The 21,984-nt window shown below is 43.7% G+C and overlaps 1 protein-coding gene across 5 annotated transcripts in view; it reads left to right on the top strand.

Annotated features, from left to right (window-relative positions):
* Positions 1–21,984, top strand: part of LOC118388127 (soluble lamin-associated protein of 75 kDa-like) — a 30,267-nt gene that overhangs the window by 5,453 nt on the left and 2,830 nt on the right. For 2 of the 5 annotated variants that reach the window (XM_052525908.1, XM_052525909.1), the window contains exons 2-13: positions 7,817–7,953; positions 8,084–8,183; positions 8,466–8,551; positions 15,831–16,002; positions 17,168–17,347; positions 19,431–19,553; positions 19,938–20,035; positions 20,252–20,294; positions 20,445–20,556; positions 20,864–21,035; positions 21,323–21,496; positions 21,733–21,942. In XM_052525908.1, coding sequence (XP_052381868.1) covers positions 7,819–7,953; positions 8,084–8,183; positions 8,466–8,551; positions 15,831–16,002; positions 17,168–17,347; positions 19,431–19,553; positions 19,938–20,035; positions 20,252–20,294; positions 20,445–20,556; positions 20,864–21,035; positions 21,323–21,496; positions 21,733–21,942 — 1,605 coding nt within the window. In that variant the 5' untranslated portion in view covers positions 7,817–7,818. The remainder of the gene's footprint in view (positions 1–7,816; positions 7,954–8,083; positions 8,184–8,465; positions 8,552–15,830; positions 16,003–17,167; positions 17,348–19,430; positions 19,554–19,937; positions 20,036–20,251; positions 20,295–20,444; positions 20,557–20,863; positions 21,036–21,322; positions 21,497–21,732; positions 21,943–21,984) is intronic. The other 3 variants (XM_052525910.1, XM_052525911.1, XM_052525912.1) reach the window with 3 other exon arrangements.

Genomic DNA, 21,984 nt, shown 5'->3' with positions numbered 1-21,984 from the left:
TTCACAGCTCGAGCAAGACATTCATCAGCATTTCTGACTACGTTCCTCCATTGAGTAAAAAACGTATGATTCCAGGAGGACCATGAGCTGTTGCTATCGATAAGGTGTCTGCTTCATCAGTTTCACCTCGAATAGAAGTAGAGGGACTTTTGTCAGAGGTTGCTTGTGAGCGCTTAGGGAACTTTATGCACTTGGCCAGATGATACTGCATCTTTGTTGCATTCTTCACACATGATTTGGCATAGTATTTGCAAATGGATTTTCCTTCTACATTAGCTGTAGTTAAATGTCTCCACACATCAGATAGTGCCTGTGGCATTTTCCTGTAAAGATTAGAAGAGTAAAAACAAATACAGTTCCATGTACAGAAATAGTTAAGCAGTTAGATTAAACAACTTTTGTAAGAAATGTTTTTAAATGAAACGTGTATGGAAACAGGTGAATTAACACTGCTCAGTTAGCAGGCTCAAGCAAGCTAAAAACTCACATGGTAGGAAAAACTAGCATAAATTGTTAGAAATTATTTTAAACAGACTTTGCTGTAGGCTACTATTTACTAGTTAACAAGAAATCATGTCATATAAAACATATTCACCCCACCCAATATTGTAATCAAAACTTACCAGAAAGCATGTATCCTTGGCTCAGACAGTGTGGACTCCATAGTATCTCATTAGTGTGCAAGATCTTGAGATTCAGCTGCACATGTCATGGAAGAATGCACTGTGCATGCAGAGGGTTGCAAATCCATTGAATTGGGGATAGTTTAACCAAAATACCCCACAAGACCTAGAATTGCTTTGTCTCACAAAAAAAGGTGTACGCTAACCTTTTTTTTAATGAATTTAAGCAAAATTCCCGGTCTTAACTTCCCATGGAAAATTTCTGGGAAAATTCAGTCAGTTGTTACCTACCACATGGGGGTGGCCCGTCAGGATGTCCAGGATCCAGTTGCAGAGAGAGGTTTAGTGGAGATGAAAGTTTAACGTGAATTCACATCTCCACTGCACATACACACTACATAAGATCACTTACACAAAGACTTCTCCATTTCCAAGCAATAACAGCAGTAGGTTTTCCTCAAACTATTCAGAAATTAATAACCTACTATAGTTACGCTGATATTATATCCCCCTGCTTATTAACTCTCATTTCCCCAGTGTGACAGTAGTGTGTAACATGTGAGCAACCATATATTGTTCACAGGAGCAGCACAAAATGTCAGCAGGGAACAGGGTAGAATTTTTAACACCACACCCCCACCCTGGCCTAATGGAGCACACAGCAAAGCTCTGGAATGCCATGGTAAAGTTATGCGGGTGGGGGGCTATTCAGAGAGTGTGGGTTTCTGATGTTGGGGAGAGGGTTGATGTGTGTGTCTGTGCGAAAGACCTACCCGAAACCTGGATCATATTTTTATTTTACCTTTTATTTAACTAGGCAAGTCGGTTAAGAACAAATTCTTAGTTACAATGATGGGCTACCAGGGGAACAGTGGGTTAACGGGCTTGTTTAGGGGCAGAACGACAGATTTGTACCTTGTCAGCTCGGGGATTTGATCCAGCAAACTTTCGGTTCCTGGCCCAGTGCTCTAACCACTAGGCTACCTGCTGCCCCATGTTGGCGGGGCGCTGAGCCCCTGAGGTTATAGGTGTAGTGACCCAAGTCAGTGCAACCCCAACATGTTCGGCTGAAACCAGTTGGAACCAAATCATTCTGGTCAAGAAAAGGGCTAACATGCTGACCAGACTGCACGCAAGTTGATTTTGTCCACCCAAGTTGATTTTGTCCACCCACATCAGGACACGCAAGTTGATTTTGTCCACCCACATCAGGACACGCAAGTTGATTTTGTCCACCCACATCAGGACACGCAAGTTGATTTTTGTCCACCCACATCAGGACACGCAGGTTGAAGTATCAAAACAAACTCTGAACCAATTGTATTAATTTGGTGACAGGTTGAAAAGCATTAAACATATATGGCTATTTAGCCAGCTAGCTTGCTGTTGCTAGCTCACTTGTCCTATTTAGCTAGCTTACTGTTACTAGCTCACTTGTCCTATTTAGCTAGCTTACTGTTACTAGCTCACTTGTCCTATTTAGCTAGCTTACTGTTACTAGCTCACTTGTCCTATTTAGCTAGCTTACTGTTACTAGCTCACTTGTCCTGGGATATAAACATTGGGTTGTTATTTTACCTGAAATGCACAAGGTCCGGAAATGCACAATTAACATTAAACCAAATTTGTTTCTAGTCGTCTCTCCTCTGTCCTTCAGGCCTCTTATTTTGGACTTTTATATGGCGGTTGGCAACCAACTTTAGGTACCACAACCGACTGGAGTGTGGACCTCAGTTTCTTTCAATCACACACGTGGGTATATGCTCCTAACAACCAATGAGGAGATTGGAGAGGCTGGACTTGCAGGGCGTGGAACGTCACAAATGGAACCAAGTTCTATTTTAGCGCCTGTCCACACCGACGTTGGCTGCACAATGATTAAATAACATGTATTTTGCAACGCGAGTGTTGTGGTCAGCATGTGAAGGGGAGCACAGTTGTAACGCTAGCTGCAAGAAAGGCAGTAGGGGGCTGTTGAGAGATGCCTGTAGGGAAACTCACTCACCCAAAGTAACGAACAATGTCATAAGGGCTGTAAATTACATGAGGACCCCAAGGTCTGGACCTCTGTCCTTTTTTTTCCAAATTTGAGAAGAAAAGGATAAATGTGGACACACAATCAATTACAGGTCAACATCTAAAAATATTACACCCAGAGTGGATCAAAACTCAGAAAGCTTATATTCTTGATCGGACTGAGTTTTTTTTATTTTTTTAAATCGTGTCTGCCTCTTTGCTTAATGAGTAGAATCATGAACAGGGGTTTGCTCACCTGCTCACCAAACTAGCTGTTTGGGAGAATGGTGAATGTGCTGCTAACTCTGCTCTCTCGTGGCACAGGCCTAGTGCCTGAGACATGAAACGAACTAACCCAGCTCGGGATGGCTCAATTGGGCCAGCTGACAGTCTGTTGGCGAGATGCCAGACAAAAGGCCATTTTAAAACCGTCCCACGACTCCTGCAGTGTCTACAGCAGTGGGATGCATGCCAGCAAAGCCACAACACTAAACAATACATTAATTGCACTATAACGGTGACGAGCGGTGCCCACAAACTGCCTACATAAAGCTGTCCCAACATATTAACACTGCTACACCTGGCTATCAGCAGAGCCTTGTCTGGCAGCGAAACGGTTCATTCAGCCTCATTTACTAACTTAATTTTTTTTGATAGTAAACAGCTGATATGGATGACTTGCTTAAACAAATGTGGTTTCTAATGGCAATTGAGATGTACAAACTATTGCATAAGGGGACAGCAAGCAGATAAGAGGCAATCTGTAATTTTGATTAAGACATGAATGAGCGAACTAGGATGGACATAGGTGACTATTTTAGACCTTTTGAAATGTACACCAAAATAATTCAGGACATGGGCCGTTCTTACTGTGTTCTCCCTGTACCCCAAGGATGAATAAAGTGTGGCCTATAAGCAGACAATGAAAGCTCATGGATTACTTTTCCCTAAAACAGGGTATAGGCTACATGTTATAGGCACATAGGCTGAGTATTACTTTCTTAGCTTCAGTATACATATCTCCCTGGGATTCTCTGCCTCTAACCCTATTACAGGGGCTGAGTCACTGGCTTACTGGGGCTCTTTCATACCATCCCTAGGAGGGGTGCGTCACTTGAGTGGGTTGAGTCACTGATGTGATCTTCCTGTCTGGGTTGGTGCCCCCCTTGGTTTGTGCCGTGGCGGAGATCTTTGTGGGCTATTCTCGGCCTTGTCTCAGGATGGTAAGTTGGTGGTTGAAGACATCCCTCTTGTGGTGTGGGGGCTGTGCTTTGGCAAAGTGGGTGGGGTTATATCTATTTTCTGCTGGCTGGCCCAAACCACCACAAAAAGCACTGAGCCAGGCTGAAACACCTGCATTTTAGAGCTGCCTCACCCACAAAATACAAATTTGACGAGTCGCGGCCGGTCTACAGATATCCCCCAAACAAAAAGTCTCTGAGAATGAGTGCACAACTGGTAAATAGTCACTCATACAGGGCCTTCAGAAAGTGTTCACACCCCTTGACTTTTTCCACATTTTGTTACAAAGTGGAATTAAAAGCGATTTAATATTCACTTTTGTCAACAGACTAAAACATTTTTAACACTTTATTTGATACGTTTTCAACCCCCTGAGTCAATCAATACATGTTAGTACCAACTTTTGGCAGAATTTACAGCTGTGAGGTTTTTAGAATTTTGCAAACTTCAAGCCCTGTCAAGTTGTTGATCATTGCTAGACAACCATTTTCAAGACTTGCCATAGATTTTCAAGTAGATTTAAGTAAACACGAACTAGACCACTCAGCAACGTTCAATGTCGTCTTGGTAAGTCACGCCAGTGTATATATTTGTCTCCCAGTGTCTGTTGGAAACCAGACTGAACCAGGTTTTCCTTTAGGACTTTCTTTTTAACTCTAGTCCTTGCTGATGACAAGCATACCCATAACATGATGTAGTCACCATCATGCTTAAAAATATGGGGCGTGGTATTCGGTGACGTGTTGGATTTGCCCCATAATGCTTTGTATTCATGACAAAAAGTTACTGCAAAAAAAGGTTTGCATATTTTGGAATATTTGTGTTCTGTTCAGGCTTCCTTCTTTTCACCCTGTCCGTTAGGTTAGTATTTGTGGAGTAACTACAATGTTGATCCATCCTCAGTTTTCTTCTATCACAGCCATTTAACTCTAACTGGTTTCAAATCACCGTTTGCCTCTCAGTGAAATCCCTGTGCGTTTTCCTTCCTCTACATCAACTGCGTTAGGAAGGACACCTGTATCTTTGTAGTGACTGGTTGTATTGATACACCATCCAAAGTGTAATGAATAAATTCACCATGCTCAAAGGGATATTCAATGTCTGCTTTTATTTATTTTTTACCCATTTTTCAATTTTACCCATTTTTTTTTTCTCTCCCTAATTTCATGGTATCCAATTGGTAGTAGTTACAGTCTTGTCTCATCGCTGCAACTCCTATACGGACTCGGGAGAGGCGAAGGTCGAGAGCCATGTGTCCTCCGAGTCACAACCCAACCAAGCCGCACTGCTTCTTGACACAATGCACATCCGACCCGGAAGCCAGCCGCACCAATGTGTCCATTCAGATCTACTATAGTTTAGCTTATGGCCTGGAGGAAACACTGTACACATGGCGACCTGGTCAGCGTGCACTGCGCCCGGCCCGCCACAGGAGTCGCTAGCGCGCGATGAGACAAAGATATCCCCGCTGGCCAAACCCTCCCTCACCCGGACGATACTGGGCCAATTGTGCACCGCCCCATGGGCCTCCCGGTTGCGGCCGGCTGCGACAGAGCCTGGGCTCAACTGGTGGCACAGCTAGCACTGTGATGCAGTACCTTACACCACTGCGCCACCCGGGAGGCCATTTCTACCCATCTTCTAATAGGTCCCCTTCTTTGCTAGGCATTGGAAAACCTACCTTGTCTTTATTGTTGAATCTGTGCTTGAAATTCATTGCTCGACTGAGAGAAATTACTGTGTTATGCAGAGACGGGGTAGTCATTCAAAAATCATGATAAACACCATTATTGTACACAGTTAGTCTCTGCTATTTCTGACTTGTTAAGCAAATTTTTTACTCATGAAATTATTTAGGCATGACATAACAAAGGGGTTGAATAGTTGACTCAAAACATTTGAGCTTTTTATTAAGTTGTAAAAAGTCAAGGGATGTGAATACTTTCTGAAAGCACTCAGGTCAATCAGGTGTCTAGCAGCAGTGATATTTGTTGAGTAAAACTGGGGGAAACAAAAACATGGAAAAACTAAATGGAATTTGTGGGGGGGGGACCCGACTCAGGCAACAAGTGTGTCTGAATGGGGGTTATAGTAGCCGGTTGGTTGTGACCCCTCCTTTTAGTTCTCAGTCTTCTGTCCTCTTTTTCTGTTGGTGTGAGGCTGACGCAGATCGGGGGTGACAGACAGTCATAGAACATCTCAGGATGGCTGGGACTACTGCCAACTCTCTGGGACAGGCGGAACCTGTGTGTGTGTGTGTGTGTAGACTCGTGTACGTGCATCCGAGAGTGGTGTGGGCGCGCCTGTGTCTCAGGTGTGCGCGCGCCTGTGTCTCAGGTGTGCGCGCGCCTGTGTCTCAGGTGTGCGCGCGCCTGTGTCTCAGGTGTGCGCGCGCCTGTGTCTCAGGTGTGCGCGTGCCTGTGTCTCAGGTGTGCGCGTGCCTGTGTCTCAGGTGTGCGCGTGCCTGTGTCTCAGGTGTGCGCGTGCCTGTGTCTCAGGTGTGCGCGTGCCTGTGTCTCAGGTGTGCGCGTGCCTGTGTCTCAGGTGTGCGCGTGCCTGTGTCTCTGGTGTGCGCGTGCCTGTGTCTCTGGTGTGCGCGCGCCTGTGTCTCTGGTGTGCGCGTGCCTGTGTCTCAGGTGTGCGCGCGCCTGTGTCTCTGGTGTGTGCGTGCCTGTGTCTCAGGTGTGCGCGTGCCTGTGTCTCAGGTGTGCGCGTGCCTGTGTCTCAGGTGTGCGCGTGCCTGTGTCTCAGGTGTGCGCGTGCCTGTGTCTCAGGTGTGCGCGTGCCTGTGTCTCTGGTGTGCGCGCGCCTGTGTCTCTGGTGTGCGCGCGCCTGTGTCTCTGGTGTGCGCGCGCCTGTGTCTCTGGTGTGCGCGCGCCTGTGTGTCTGAGTTGTGACAGTGTGTAAACTGGCAACAGGCCAGCGTCACAGAAGACATGACCTGGTTTTCATTAGTGCTGATGTGTGTGTGTGTGTGTGTCTGTTTCGGCTCACGGAACAGGCCCTGAGTCCCACTGTAAAGTCTCCTCCGGGGACGTGGTCCTTCCAGTGTCTAATAAGAAACCGGTGAACCAGCATCGGTAGAAAACACACACCCTCTCTCTTTTGCTTGTAAAACATACTGTGCAGTAATATCTAACTTATCCTGAAGGGAAAGTATTGCCTCATAACATTTTAGCACAATGGTCCCTTTTGTTTTCAATTTCCATATCTGATTGTTTGAATGTTCTTTTGTTTGTCCCTTTAATTCAATAGCTGACTATTCATCTATAACATAGTTTTGATCTCCTTCATATTAATAATTATCATGTGAGGGACCTTTCTGCAATGAGACCGTGGTGACTGTAATTTCTAAATATTATAAACAGTACGATTAATTTGCTGACAAAATGTCAGCGTTTTTCCTCCCATCCTCTTCAGTGTGCATGTGGTTGGTTGTGTAGTGGCCAGATGGAAGTAGCCTGTTCTCTATGGTTGTGCATGTTGAGGGCTCTGTACATAGGTGTTTTATAGGTGGGGATGTTTTGTCCTTCAAGGGAGGGCGGCATTGGAAGTGTGTCACTGAAGTAAGCATTTCACTGTTAGTCTACACCCATTTCCGATGCATGTGACGAATAAAACGACAATTGTTGATTGGTAACATCAGATTAGCATGGCTTTTATTGTGCAGGCCTTGTCTGATGACTGAGCCACAGAGTTAGTATTTCAGCACTTTATACATTGTGCGACTCCATTTTCATTGATTTGGGTTTATTTTGGATATGAAGAGAAGGTGGTTTTACGTTGGGCCTAGGGGAAGACACAATACAGGTGTAAAGTTAGGCTTGTTTTAAAATAATCCGTTCCCACTGTGTTCATCAACGGGACCAGACATTATACATTTTATTTGGCATGAGTGACCCTCTGACCTGTGACTGCTGACCTTTGCCCTGTAGGGATGGAGTTCCCTGTGGACGTGTTGGATTCAGTGAGGCAAGAGGAGGTGGAGCAGGCAGCAGAGGGCTACATGACCCAGCTACGATATGTCAGCCCCGACAAGACCGAGAGCTTTACCCTGCCCAACCACAGAACGGTACACACACACACACACACACACACACACACACACACACACACACACACACACACACACACACACACACACACACACACTGTTAGTTTAGTCAACTCTAACACCATGTCACACTTTCTCTCCCTCTCAGATCAGTATCGGTCTGTGTAACGTTGGTTTTGTTCCCATCTATGGAGGAGACCTGAAGCACAAGGTTATGGCCCTGTTCTCCCCAGATGATCAGCTCACAGGTACACACAACACTTTTACACACAACCTCAGCACAGTCTGAAAACCCATCCTGAGCCCCCCTGTCTCTATCCTTTGACACAGTCAGTGTAAGCTGATAGTTTCCACCACATAGACACTGTAGGTGTAAGCTATTTTGTTTGAAACGACCAGCATACACACAGCCGATCCATTCAGATCTACTATAGTTTAGGTTATGGCCTGGGGGTTTATATTTCCTACAGCGTAAGTTTGGATTCTAACCATATGCCATACTCATCGAACTCTATTCTCAATGTCTCCAGCGGTAGCTCTGTACCTGGCAGGACAGTGGTGGTCAGTAGAGGACATCCTCAGAACCTCAGACCCCTCCAGAACTGGCCTGGTCAAGGTACACACACACACACACACACTACAACACAAGATTAATGTAAAGCTAGCACATTGAAACACACAAACACACTCTGTTGAGGTAGGATCTCGGTTATGTCTGGTGTAAGGAAAAGCTCTGAATCTGACACAATACGAGGGGACACACAGGATTAGGGCTGCCCCCCCCAAAAAAACCTTGGTCGACCGACAATCAATTGGTCTAAATAACAAAACTCTGTTTCCTTTGCCAGACACAGCTGTAGGCTATTTGCGCAAGGGATAAGAAATCATCAGGTAGGTTTTTTTAATGATGTTTCCACTGAATCGGAGCATGACATTGTTCCCTTTCACGCTGGGTGGTTATGGAAACGGAGAGAACTGGAAAGATTTCTCAAACGCATTGAGGAACTATTGTTATTCTCAATGGATGTAAAACACACTTAGTTTGCTTGCTGTTTGATGGGAAGAAAAGATTACTTTGAAGCTCCACAGCTCATTAGTGGTGGTGCGTTAAACCAATTCAAAATACTATCAGATCCCCAATAAGCACATTTTATATGCAGGCCAGGTAGCCTATAGGCCTAATTCTATCCATAATTATGCGTGCGTCGTTAATTAATTGACAGGAGCGCTCCAAACAAAAGACGATGACTAAATTGACATAGGTCGTACAGTGCATTCGGAAGGTATTCAGGCCCCTTGACCTTACGTTAGTCTTATTCTAAAATGGATAACATTGTTTTTTTTCCCTCATCCATGTACACACGATATCCCATAATGACAAGCCAAAAACAGGTTTTTGTGTTTGCCCCCAAAAATATCAAATTTAATGAAGTATTCAGACCCTTTACTCAGTAATTTTGTAGATGCACCTTTTTCCAGAGATTACAGCCTTGAGTCTTCTTGGGTATGACACTACAAGCTAGGAACACCTGTATTTGGGGAGTTTCTCACATTCTTCTCTGCAGATCCTCTCAAGCTCTGTCAGGTTGGATGGGGAGTGTTGCTGCACAGCTATTTTCAGGTCTCTTCAGAGAGGTTTGATTGGGTTCAGGTCCGGGCTCTGGCTGGGCCACTCAATGACATTTGGAGATTTGCACCGAAGCCACTCCTGCATTGTCTTTGCTGTGTGCGTATGGTCGTTGTCCTGTTGGAAGGTGGACCTTTGCCCCAGTCTGATGTCCTGAGTGCTCTGGTGCAGGTATTCATCAAGGATCTCTTTGTACTTTGCTCATTTCATCTTTCCCTCGATCCTGACTAGTCTCCCAGTCCCTGCCGCTGAAAACATCCCCACAGCATGATGCTGGTTTCCTCCAGATGTGAAACTGGCCATTCAGGCCAAAGAGTTCAATATTGGTTTCATCAGACCACATAATCTTGTTTCTTATGGTCTGAGTCCTTTAGGTGTCTTTTGGCAAACTCCAAGCGGGCTGTCATGTCTTTTTACTGAGGAGTGGCTTTTGTCTGGCCTCTACCATAAAGGCCTGATTGGTGGAGTGCTGCAGATGGGAGAACCTTCCAGAAGGACAACCATCTCCACAGAGTAACTCTGGAGCTCTGTCAGAGTGATCATCGGGGTCTTGGTCACCTCCCTGACCAAGACCCTTCTCCCCCAATTTCTTAGTTTATCCGGACGGCCAGCTCCGAGAAGAGTCTTGGAGGTTTCAAAAATCTTCCATTTAAGAATGATGGGGGCCACTGTTTATGTGGACCTTCAATGCTGCAGAAATGTTTTTGTACCCTTATCCAGATTTATGCCTCAACAATCTCCTCTCGGAGCTCTACGGACTATTCCTTTGACCTCATGGCTTGGTTTTTGCTCTGACGTGCACTGTCAACTGTAGGACCTAATATAGACAGATGTCTTTCCAAATCATGTCCAATCAATTGAATTTACTACAGGTGGACTCCGAGCAAGTTGAAGAAACATCTCAAGCGTGATCAATGGAAACCAGATGCATCTGATCTCAATTTTGAGTCTGAGCGGTTGGAACCAAAAATCTCCAATTTGGACTCATCAGACCAAAGGACAGATTTCCACCGGTCTAATTTTCATTGCTCGTTTCTTGGCTCAAGCAAGTCTCTTATTATTGGTTCCTTTTTAGTCAAGGTTTCTTTGCAGAAATTCAACCATGAAGGCTTGATTCACGTCTCCTCTGAACAGTTTGTTGAAATGTGTCTGTTACTTGAACTCTGATGCATTTATTTGGGAAGCAATCTGAGGTGCAGTGAACGTTTTAACAAGGCACAGTTTTATTTTAAATGCATTCCAGGTGACTCCCTCATGAGGCTGGTTGAGAGAATGCAAATAGTGTGTAAAGCTGTCCAGACAAAGGGTGGCTACTTTGAAGAATCTAAAATACATATTTTTAATTTGTTTAACCCTTTTCTTGGTTACTACGTGAATCCATATGTGTTCATATTTTTGATGTCTTCACTATTATTCTACAATGTAGAAAATAGTAAAAATAAAGAAAAACCCTTGAATGAGTAGGTGTCCAAACTTTTGACTGGTAGTGTGTGTACAGTTGAAGTCGGAAGTTTACATACACCTAGGAGTCATTAAAACTCGTTTTTCAACCACTCCACACATTTCTTGTTAACAAACTATAGTTTTGGCAAGTCTGTTAGGACATCTACTTTGTGCATGACACAAGTAATTTTTCCAACAATTGTTTACAGACAGATTATTTCACTTAATAATTCACTATTACATTTCAAGTAGGTCAGAAGTGTACATACACTAAGTTGACTGTGCCTTTAAACAGCTTGGAAAATTCCAGAAAATTATGTCATGGCTTTAGTAGCTTCTGATAGACTAATTGACATCATTTGAGTCAATTGGAGGTGTACCTGTGGATGTATTTCAAGGCCAACCTTCAAACTTTGCTTAACATCATGGGAAAAATCTGAAGAAATCAGCCAAGACCTCAGAAAATAAAATGTAGAATTGTAGCCCTCCACAAGTCTGATTCATCCCTGGGAGCGATTTCCAAATGCCTGAAAGTACCACGTTCATTTGCACAAAAAATAATACGCAAGTATAAACACCATGGGACCACGCAGCAGTCATACCGCTTAGGAGGGAGACGTGTTCTGTCTCCTAGAGATGAACGTAGTTTTTGGTGCGAAAAGTGCAAATCAATCCCAGAACAACAGCAAAGGACCTTGAAGATGCTGGAGGAAACTGGTACAAAAGTATCTATATCCACAGTAAAACGAGTCCTATATGGACATAACCCGAAAGGCCGCTCAGCAAGGAAGAAGCCACTGCGCCAAAACCACCATAACAATAAAAAAAAACCCAGACTATGGTTTGCAACTGCACATGGGGACAAAGATTGTACTTTTTGGAGAAATGTCCTCTGGTCTGATGAAACAAAAACAGAACTGTTTGGCCATAATGAACATCGTTATGTTTGGAGTAAAAAGGTGGAGGCTTGCAAGCCGAACAACACCATCCCAACTGTGAAGCACGGTAGTGGCAGCATCATGTTGTGGGGGTGCTTTGCTGCAGGAGGGACTGGTGCACTTCACAAAATAGATGGCATTATGAGGGAGGAAAATTGTGTGTGGATATATTGAAGCAACATCTCAAGACATCAGTCAGGTAGTTAAAGCTTGGTCGCAAATGGGTCTTCCAAATGGACAATGACCCCAAGCCCTGACCTCAATCCTATAGAACATTTGTGGGTAGAACTGAAAAGGCTTGTGCGAGCAAGGAGGCCTACAAACCTGATTCCATTACACCAGCTCAATCAGTAGGAACGGGCCAAAATTCACCCAACTTATTGTGGGAAGCTTGTGGAAGGCTACCTGAAACATTTGACCCAAGTTAAACAATTTAAAGGCAATGCTACCAAATACTAATTGAGTGTATGTAAACTTCTGACCCACTGGGAATGTGATTAAAGAAATAAAAGCTGAAATGAAATCATTCTCTACTATTATTCTGACATTTCACATTCTTAAAATAATGTGGTGATCCTAGCTAACATAAAGACAAGGAATTTGTACTAGGATTAAATGTCAGGAATTGTGAAACTTAGTTGAAATGTATTTGGCTAAGGTGTATGTAAACTTCTGACTTCAACTGTATATGTGTGTGTGTGTGTGTGTGTGTGTGTGTGTGTGTGTGTGTGCAGTTGAAGTCAGAGGTTTACATACACCTTAGCCAAATGCATTTCAACTAAGTTTCACAATTCCTGGCATATATATATGCTACTGCTCAAAAATAATCAGTTGACCTACAACCTATCAATCAAACAATCGACCAGTCAAATACAGTCGTGGCCAAAAGTTTTGAATTACACACACATTAATTTCCACAAAGTTTGCTGCTTCGGTGTCTTTAGATATTTTTGTCAGATATTACTATGGAATACTGAAGTATAATTACAAACATTTCATAAGTGTCAAAGGCTTTTACTGACAATTACATGAAGTTGATGCAGAGTCAATATTTGCAGTGTTGACCCTTCTTTTTCATGACCTCTGCAATCTGCTCTGGCATGCTGTCAATTAACTTCTGGGCCACATCCTGACTGATGGCAGCCCATTCTTGCATTATCAATGCTTGGAGTTTGTCAGAATTTGTGGGTTTATATTTGTCCACCCACCTCTTGAGGATTGACCACGTTCTCAATAAGATTAAGGTCTGGGGAGTTTCCTAGCCATGGACCCAAAATATCGATGTTTTGTTCCCCAAGCCAATTAGTTATCACTTTTGCCTTAAGACAAGGTGCTCCATCATGCTGGAAAAGGCATTGTTCGTCACCAAACTGTTCCTGGATGGTTGTGAGAAGTTGCTCTCGGAGGATGTGTTTGTACAATTCTATGTTCATGGCTGTGTTCTTACGCAAAATTGTGAGTGAGCCCACTCCCTTGGCTGAGAAGCAACCCCACACATGAATGGTCTCAGGATGTTTTACTGTTGGCATGACACAGGACTGATGGTAGCACTCACCTTGTCTTCTCTGGACAAGCTATTTTCCGGATGCCGCAAACAATCGGAAAGGGGATTAATCAGAGAGAATTACTTTTCCCCAGTCCTCAGCAGTCCAATCCCTGTACCTTTTGCAGAATATCAGCCTGTCCCTGATGTTTTTCCTGGAGAGAAGTGGCTTTTTTGCTGCCCTTCTTGACACCAGGCCATCCTCCAAAAGTCTTCGACTCACTGTGCGTGCAGATGGACTCACACCTGCCTGCTGCCATTTCTGAGCAAGCCCTGTACTGGTGGTGCCCCAATCCTGAATCAACTTTAGGAGACTGTCCTGGTGCTTGCTGGACTTTTGTCGCCCCGAAGCCTTCTTCACAAGAATTGAACCACTGTCCTTGAAGTTCTTGATTATCTGATAAATGGTTGACTAAGGTGCAATCTTACTGGCATCAATATCCTTGCCTGTGAAGCCCTTTTTCTGCAAAGCTATGATGACTTCACATGTTTCCTTGCAGGTAACCACGGTTGACAGAGGAACAACAATGATTCCAAGCACCGCTCTCCTTTTGAAGCTTCCAGTCTGTTATTCGAACTCAATCAGCATGACCGTGATCTCCAGCCATGTTCTCGTCAACACACACACCTGTGTTAACGACATGTCAGCTGGTCCTTTTGTGGCAGGGCAGAAATGCAGTGGAAATGTTTTTGGGGGATTCAGTTCATTTGCATGGCAAAGAGGGACTTTGCAATTAATTGCAATTTATCTCATCACTCTTCATAACATTCTGGAGTATATGCAAATTGCCATCATACAAACTGAGGCAGCAGACTTTGTGAAAATTAATATTTGTGTCATTCTCAAAACCTTTGGCCACGACTGTACTTGGGTTCAGCCCTACACAGGATACTACAACAACATGATGGATAACACACACACGTTACCCTTGGCATGTTTATCTACCCCATCAGATGCATAATAACGTTGTTTTGGACAGAATGCCAAGCACTGCATTTCTGGTGTGTTTGTGTAGAGGACCGAGCACAAAGACACCAGTCAGAACAAACTCATGGCTCGCTGCCTGGCTTTACCCTGCAACTTGTTATGATTAGCATGGAACAATGGAGAAAGTGTGTGTGTGTGTGTGTGTGCGCACACACTAGGGTTGGGCAAAATCAACTGTTCTAGCGTGATTCTATACTTATAAAATTACCCCTTAGACAATGTGGCCAGACCAATTATTTTTTTTAAACTAAAAACATTTGACAAATTCTTGTAATATATGGGAAATACTCATAACTATCTCGTCTCTTATGATATTTCAGTAGGATTAGTCTGCTTTTGGCCGTTTTGGTGTCGTAACTGCACAGAGGATTTTCTTGTCTCGTAAAAGCCTAAGCTTTGCTCAACTGTAAGGTTTGTTCGAACTACTAGTTTTTTCTTCTTCTATCTTGCTCGTTATTACCTCGGGCCTACCATGTTAAAGGTCATTCAAAAACCACCAAACTTTTAGACTATTTTAAATTCTGTTAGATTAACGTAATTGTTTAATCAGGAAATAGATTGGAGAAATCCAGGGTGCATAACCTGAAAGAAGCTTGATATGTCAAGTCATCCTCCTATCAAATGGAGAGAATAGAGGAAGGTAGGCTTCAATAACAATTAGACCGTGTGTGTGTCTGCTATAAAAAAAATTACATAATGTCTTTGGCTTTTAGGCCCAGAAACTCCGATTAGTCAAGGGAGAAAAAAATTAAGAAACCTGACTTGACATTTTACTCCGCATTGGTTAATCTCTCTGTCTACATTGTTCGTGTGCATTCTGTAAATGGTTTATTATATATATTTAAATGTTATGCATGCTATTGCAAAGGAATAGGCCTCTCAACATGGCCCTGCTGTGCACTGCCCAACTCTGCTATTTACTTAGTTGCCCGTCATGTTCAAATAGGCTAGGCTATCTATATCTAATCACGATGTCGACAATGCCTGTCAATCATCCTCGATAGACGATGCTGTCTTAACCCTAAGAGAGAGAGAGACACACACATTTGAAACTAGGAGCAGTACACTGTTCAGGGCCATGACTTAAACCCTACAGTTAAAAGTTATTTCTATGTTTACAAGAGGTTAGCAGAGCTACGGAGCAGTAAATGCTGTCACAACCATTTTAGTGGGGAGTTGAAAGACGATAATGCGACGTACTGAACCAAGTCCCTTCTGAATCTTGTCCTACTACAGTGTATGTAGATTGAGTAGTGAGGATTGTGCAATTGTTGCTGTTAACTCCTGGTGAGAGGTGTTTGTGTGTGTGCTACCTTGTTTGTTAAGTGTCATTCTGTCTCTCTGTCCCCACCCCAGGTGAGGAGTCTTGGTGAGCGGCTCATCCTGTACATTCTGAACCGTATCGTGTACCGCGTGGGTGAGATGGACGAACCTGAGGTGCCCTTCCTGTGCCACGGCCAGCACGACTTCGCCAAGCTCCTCTGGAAGGACGGAAACGCTGTCGGGTTCTACTCAGTCAAACCCAAAGGTGAGCGGTCTCTGTCTGGTCAAACTGTCAAGTTTTTGTTTAAACCAAAACCGCTCTTATTTGATCGGTGACGTTAGCTAGTTAGTGGAGACTCGACAGTATCCCCAACTTACACAAGGCTATTCGTTAGCTTCAACCTCCTGAAGATGATTTCTGTAATGGCCAAGATATAGACTTTATACTACACCAGAAATATAGTTGCACAAAGTTGAAATTGTTCTGTTTTTTTATTTTTTTTATAAGTCAAAACCCATCACAATGTTCAGTATTATTGGTACAAAGTATCGTTCCCTGTGTTTTTAAACTGTATTTAGTGTTGCTCAATGAAGACACAGGACCACTGCAGAGCAGGACATCGTAGTACAACCGATGAGCTGGAATGAATTTGTCCAACGTTTTCATTAGATCCACATTGAGACGGGGCAGACCGCCAGAAGATGTTTTTCCACTTTTGTTTGACTTTAATGTTCTCTAATCGGAGAAGTGTTTTCCCAGCAATGTATTAAGAATCCAGACTTCACTTTACTGACTTTATTGTCCCCATGGGGACATTTTGTTGCAGTGTCATATACACGTTTTAAATACAAAACAAATTTGTTAACACAAACTTCCATAACAGTTACATACCAATAAAAAGAGACTAGCCTGCTGGCCTTCCTGGGTCGATAGGAACATTTAGCCCAAGCTATTTAGGAGGGATATCACACCTGGCACAAATTATTTAGTTCTGTTTTTCCTGCCAAGGGGAGGAGTTCAAAGTTCGGGTACATGGGGTGGCTTGGGTCTAAAATGATTTTGTGAGCCTTGCGGAGGGCCCTGACCTTAAAAATCTCATCCAGGCCTGTCTGTTTGACTCCAAGTACCTTGCGTGCTGTGGTGACAATCCTTCTCAACATATTTCTCTGGCTGACAGTGGCATTGCCAAACCAACAAACAATACAAAAAGTTAAAATACTCTCAATAAAAGATTTGTAAAACCGTGTCAGTACATTAGTCAACATTAAAAGATCCCAGCTTTTTGAGCAAGTACAGACTTCAGTTTTGATCTCTTGCAATGTCTCGTTTGATTATCCTGTGTTTTATATGACAGTCAATGTATCAATCAATTATAGCATACCTTACAGACATGAACTAACAGTAAATCGCTCTACCTCTCACTCTCCAGACAGCTTGTGTAATAACTTTGTGACCCAGCGCTACCAGCTTCCTGTCATGGACTCCATATTTGTCAGGAAGTGTCACCGTGGAAAGGGCCATGGCCTGCAGATGCTGGAGGACTTTGTGGACTCTTTTAAAGACAACCAGCTTGGCCTGAAGTACCCTCTCTCTCTAACCATGTATAAAGGTTGGTAGTAGTAGTACTCTCTTTCTCTAACCATGTATAAAGGTTGGTAGTAGTAGTCTCTTTCTCTAACCAGGTATAAAGGGTGGTAGTAGTAGTCTCTTTCTCTAACCAGGTATAAAGGGTGGTAGTAGTAGTCTCTTTCTCTAACCATGTATAAAGGTTGGTAGTAGTAGTCTCTTTCTCTAACCATGTATAAAGGTTGGTAGTAGTAGTCTCTTTCTCTAACCAGGTATAAAGGGTGGTAGTAGTAGTCTCTCTCTAAACAGGTATAAAGGGTGGTAGTAGTAGTCTCTCTCTAAACAGGTATAAAGGGTGGTAGTAGTAGTCTCTAAACAGGTACACAGGGTGGTAGTAGTAGTCTCTCTCTAACCAGGTATAAAGGGTGGTAGTAGTAGTCGCTCTCTAACCAGGTATAAAGGGTGGTAGTAGTAGTAGTAGTAGTCTCTCTCTAACCAGGTATAAAGGGTGGTAGTAGTAGTAGTAGTAGTAGTAGTCTCTCTCTAAACAGGTATAAAGGGTGGTGGTAGTAGTCTCTCTCTAAACAGGTATAAAGGGTGGTAGTAGTAGTCTCTCTCTAACCAGGTATAAAGGGTGGTAGTAGTAGTCTCTCTCTAAACAGGTATAAAGGGTGGTAGTAGTAGTCTCTCTCTAACCAGGTATAAAGGGTGGTAGTAGTAGTCTCTCTCTAAACAGGTATAAAGGGTGGTAGTAGTAGTCTCTAAACAGGTACACAGGGTGGTAGTAGTAGTCTCTCTCTAACCAGGTATAAAGGGTGGTAGTAGTAGTCGCTCTCTAACCAGGTATAAAGGGTGGTAGTAGTGGTAGTAGTCTCTCTAACCAGGTATAAAGGGTGGTAGTAGTAGTCTCTCTAGTATAAAGGGGGTAGTAGTAGTCTCTCTCTAAACAGGTATAAAGGGTGGTGGTAGTAGTCTCTCTAAACAGGTATAAAAGGTGGTAGTAGTAGTCTCTCTCTAACCAGGTATAAAGGGTGGTAGTAGTAGTCTCTCTCTAAACAGGTATAAAGGGTGGTAGTAGTAGTCTCTAAACAGGTACACAGGGTGGTAGTAGTAGTCTCTCTCTAACCAGGTATAAAGGGTGGTAGTAGTAGTCGCTCTCTAACCAGGTATAAAGGGTGGTAGTAGTAGTAGTAGTAGTCTCTCTCTAACCAGGTATAAAGGGTGGTAGTAGTAGTAGTCTAGTCTCTCTAAACAGGTATAAAGGGTGGTGGTAGTAGTCTCTCTCTAACCAGGTATAAAGTCTAGTCTCTCTAACCAGGTATAAAGGGTGGTAGTAGTAGTCTCTCTCTAAACAGGTATAAAGGGTGGTAGTAGTAGTCTCTCTCTAACCAGGTATAAAGGGTGGTAGTAGTAGTCTCTCTCTAAACAGGTATAAAGGGTGGTAGTAGTAGTCTCTAAACAGGTACACAGGGTGGTAGTAGTAGTCTCTCTCTAACCAGGTATAAAGGGTGGTAGTAGTAGTCGCTCTCTAACCAGGTATAAAGGGTGGTAGTAGTGGTAGTAGTCTCTCTAACCAGGTATAAAGGGTGGTAGTAGTAGTCTCTCTAAACAAGTATAAAGGGGGTAGTAGTAGTCTCTCTCTAAACAGGTATAAAGGGTGGTGGTAGTAGTCTCTCTAAACAGGTATAAAAGGTGGTAGTAGTAGTCTCTCTCTAACCAGGTATAAAGGGTGGTAGTAGTAGTCTCTCTCTAAACAGGTATAAAGGGTGGTAGTAGTAGTCTCTAAACAGGTACACAGGGTGGTAGTAGTAGTCTCTCTCTAACCAGGTATAAAGGGTGGTAGTAGTAGTCGCTCTCTAACCAGGTATAAAGGGTGGTAGTAGTAGTAGTAGTAGTCTCTCTAAACAGGTTTAAAGGGTGGTGGTGGTAGTAGTAGTCTCTCTAAACAGGTACACAGGGTGGTGGTGGTAGTAGTCTCTCTAAACAGGTACACAGGGTGGTGGTAGTAGTCTCTCTAAACAGGTATACAGGGTGGTAGTATTTCTCCACTACACTCTAGAGCTGTACAACTTTCCGTCCCCAAAATAAACCGGTCAATCAGTGTGTCATCTCTCCCTGACCTGCAGTGTGTGGCCGGTACCTGTGTCGGTACCCAGCTGACCAGGATCTGCTGTGGGTGGTAGAGGGAGTGGGAGGACCTTACCAGAGAGAGAATGTGGCCAGCAAGATGAAAGCCCTAGCACTGAAAGGTACTGGCACAGTGGCAGGAGTTATACAGGGATGCACTTTCAACACCATGCTCTAACACCAACGGCCTGTTTAGGAAGATGTGAAGTTACAGTACCTTCAGATAGAAATTTGTAATGTAGAACCGATATGATCGTCATATAGAGTAGCGAATCGCGACGTCAGCTCTATTCATTCACATTTCTATCCAGCTACATTTCTATCTGCGACCTCACTGAATTACAACCCAGTTGATCCATCAGGACCATAGCAGGATGATGGCAGGAGACCCAGATTAGCTCCGCTGTGATGTGGGCTGGGGACTTGGTGACATCAGACAGACAGTGGTCAGACTCACATGACGGGCAGCTAATTGACTTATGATTGTTGTGCCGATTCCCATAAAGCGGTGCTCCACGCGGTGACTTCTAACGGAGACCGACGAGCAGCCTCCCTGGACCACACAGACGTCAGCATGGAGGAGGACAACTTTCTAGACATCACCGTACGTCTCCGGCTCTCCATCTCTTATCTATCCAACTTGGTCTCTTGTTTCTTGCTATGCTTTCTCTCCTTTGGGTCTCCTCTTCAGTCTCAGGTCTCCTCTTTGAATGTATTAGTTTATAATTTAAGAATATCTTCCAACCTCAGTTCTGTAGTGTAGGGACATTATTATCAAGTAATGAGGAGTTGATTTTGGTCTTTGTTTCTTGTTTTATAGGAGGATGTTTTGGTGGTAAATACTCCCCTGAAGTTAATAGAAGGTAAGTAGCTCAGAAGTCTTTAGGATCTCCATGGAGTCCTGAAATAAATGACCAATAAGAACCATTTTGAGATTTTCTGAATACAGAGAATAATTTTTTTTTTTTTTTTTTTTTGTGACTTTGGAATGAAAATGGCTACTCTTTCTCTAGCGCTGGATGGCTCACCCGTGTCAACGCGTAGCAGGAGTGGCGGACATAAAAAGCGTGGCAGAGAAGAGACGGAAGACTCCACGGAGGAGAGCCATCCTCTGAAGATGAACAGGTTAGACAAGGAGTCTCAGTGAAATCGAAACCTACATTAAAGTATCAATGAAATGTGTAGAATTCAATGTATACAGTCTTTTTTTTCTCCCCAGGGCAGAAGTGCTCCTTAATTCTCATAAATTCAGTGACTATTTTACTCATCAGGCTGTCAATCAGTCAATCAAGACTCATACCCATAGTACTTTCAACACTGAAATGTGACCTTTTCTTTCAGGTTGTAACCCAACCTATATATGGTTTTCAAGTATGATAGCTTCCTTTTGGCTCTAAATTATAATAATACCACTGGTCTATTGTGGGTTTAGAATGGAGGATGCAAAGTCGGAGCCCACCAACACGGTTGTAGAGGACGGAGGACAGGAGGAGGCGGAAGGAAGAGAGGGGGAGGAGTCTGGAGAGGCAGAGGCTGCTGTGGCCCAGGAGGAGGAGGAGGAGGAGGAGGAGGAGGAGGTGACGAAGGCGACGACCAAAGTTCAGGTGAGAAGATATGGGGGAGGGGGTCAATATATGAATACAGCATTAGAAAACAAAGGTTAATTTGGCAGTTCTGTTTTGATTGTCATCATTGTGTTGTGTTACTATGGTTACTGTTAGAGAATAACCAGTCACTCATAGATTGTCACACTTGTTGTGTCAAATGGCACCCCCTATTCCCTATGGCCCCTGGCCAAAAGTAGGGCACTATATAGTGAATAGGGTCCCATTTCAGACCGCATTGATTTGGCTTTAATTAAATTATCCCATAAAAACACATTGAATAACAGATTCAGACATGGGAAAAACAGATAGTCAAGATGAACAGAGAACTGACTGATGGCCAGAGGGAGGAGGTAAAGGATGGAGTGGAGGTGGAGGGAGAGGCTGTGCTGGAGAATAGAACGACAGAGGAAGATGTGGAGGAGGCGGCAGCAAAGGAGGAAGAGTCCATCGAGGCCGAAGTATGTGGTTCAATTCCTCAGGAGGATTAACCTTGTATGACAGTTGGAATGTGTGGGATGAGGCCATTATTGGAGCAAGGGGTTCACAGATGAGACGATGGGAGACTTTCATTGTTGGACAGTTTTTAATTTTTGCACCGTGGACATGTTTCTTTCTATGGTATGTGTTAGAAAGGGAATTGGGTAGTTTTTAACAAATGCACCTTTTTTTTCTGTCTTTTTTTTGTCCCCTGCAGGACATCTTAGAAGCAGCTCCTGTGGCGCCAGAGGGGTTGGATGAAGCTGTGGAGGAGCAGGATCCTCTCCCGTTAGTAGACGGTCCAGCGTCTGTTTCAGAGGAGGCCCCCTCGCCTGCAGAACCATCCCCAGCAGAGCCCTCACTGTCTGGGGATGTGCGTGAGGAGGCTACACCCATGGAAGAAGGAGAGGAGGTAGAGGGAGGAAAGGTGGGGAAAGCAGTGGATTTGTACTGCGTACAAAGGGAATTT

The sequence above is a fragment of the Oncorhynchus keta genome, chromosome 9, assembly GCF_023373465.1.
Source record: "Oncorhynchus keta strain PuntledgeMale-10-30-2019 chromosome 9, Oket_V2, whole genome shotgun sequence".
NCBI classification, from domain to species: domain Eukaryota; kingdom Metazoa; phylum Chordata; class Actinopteri; order Salmoniformes; family Salmonidae; genus Oncorhynchus; species Oncorhynchus keta.
Note: the sequence above shows the minus strand (reverse complement) of the source record. Positions and strands in the feature narration are given on the sequence as shown.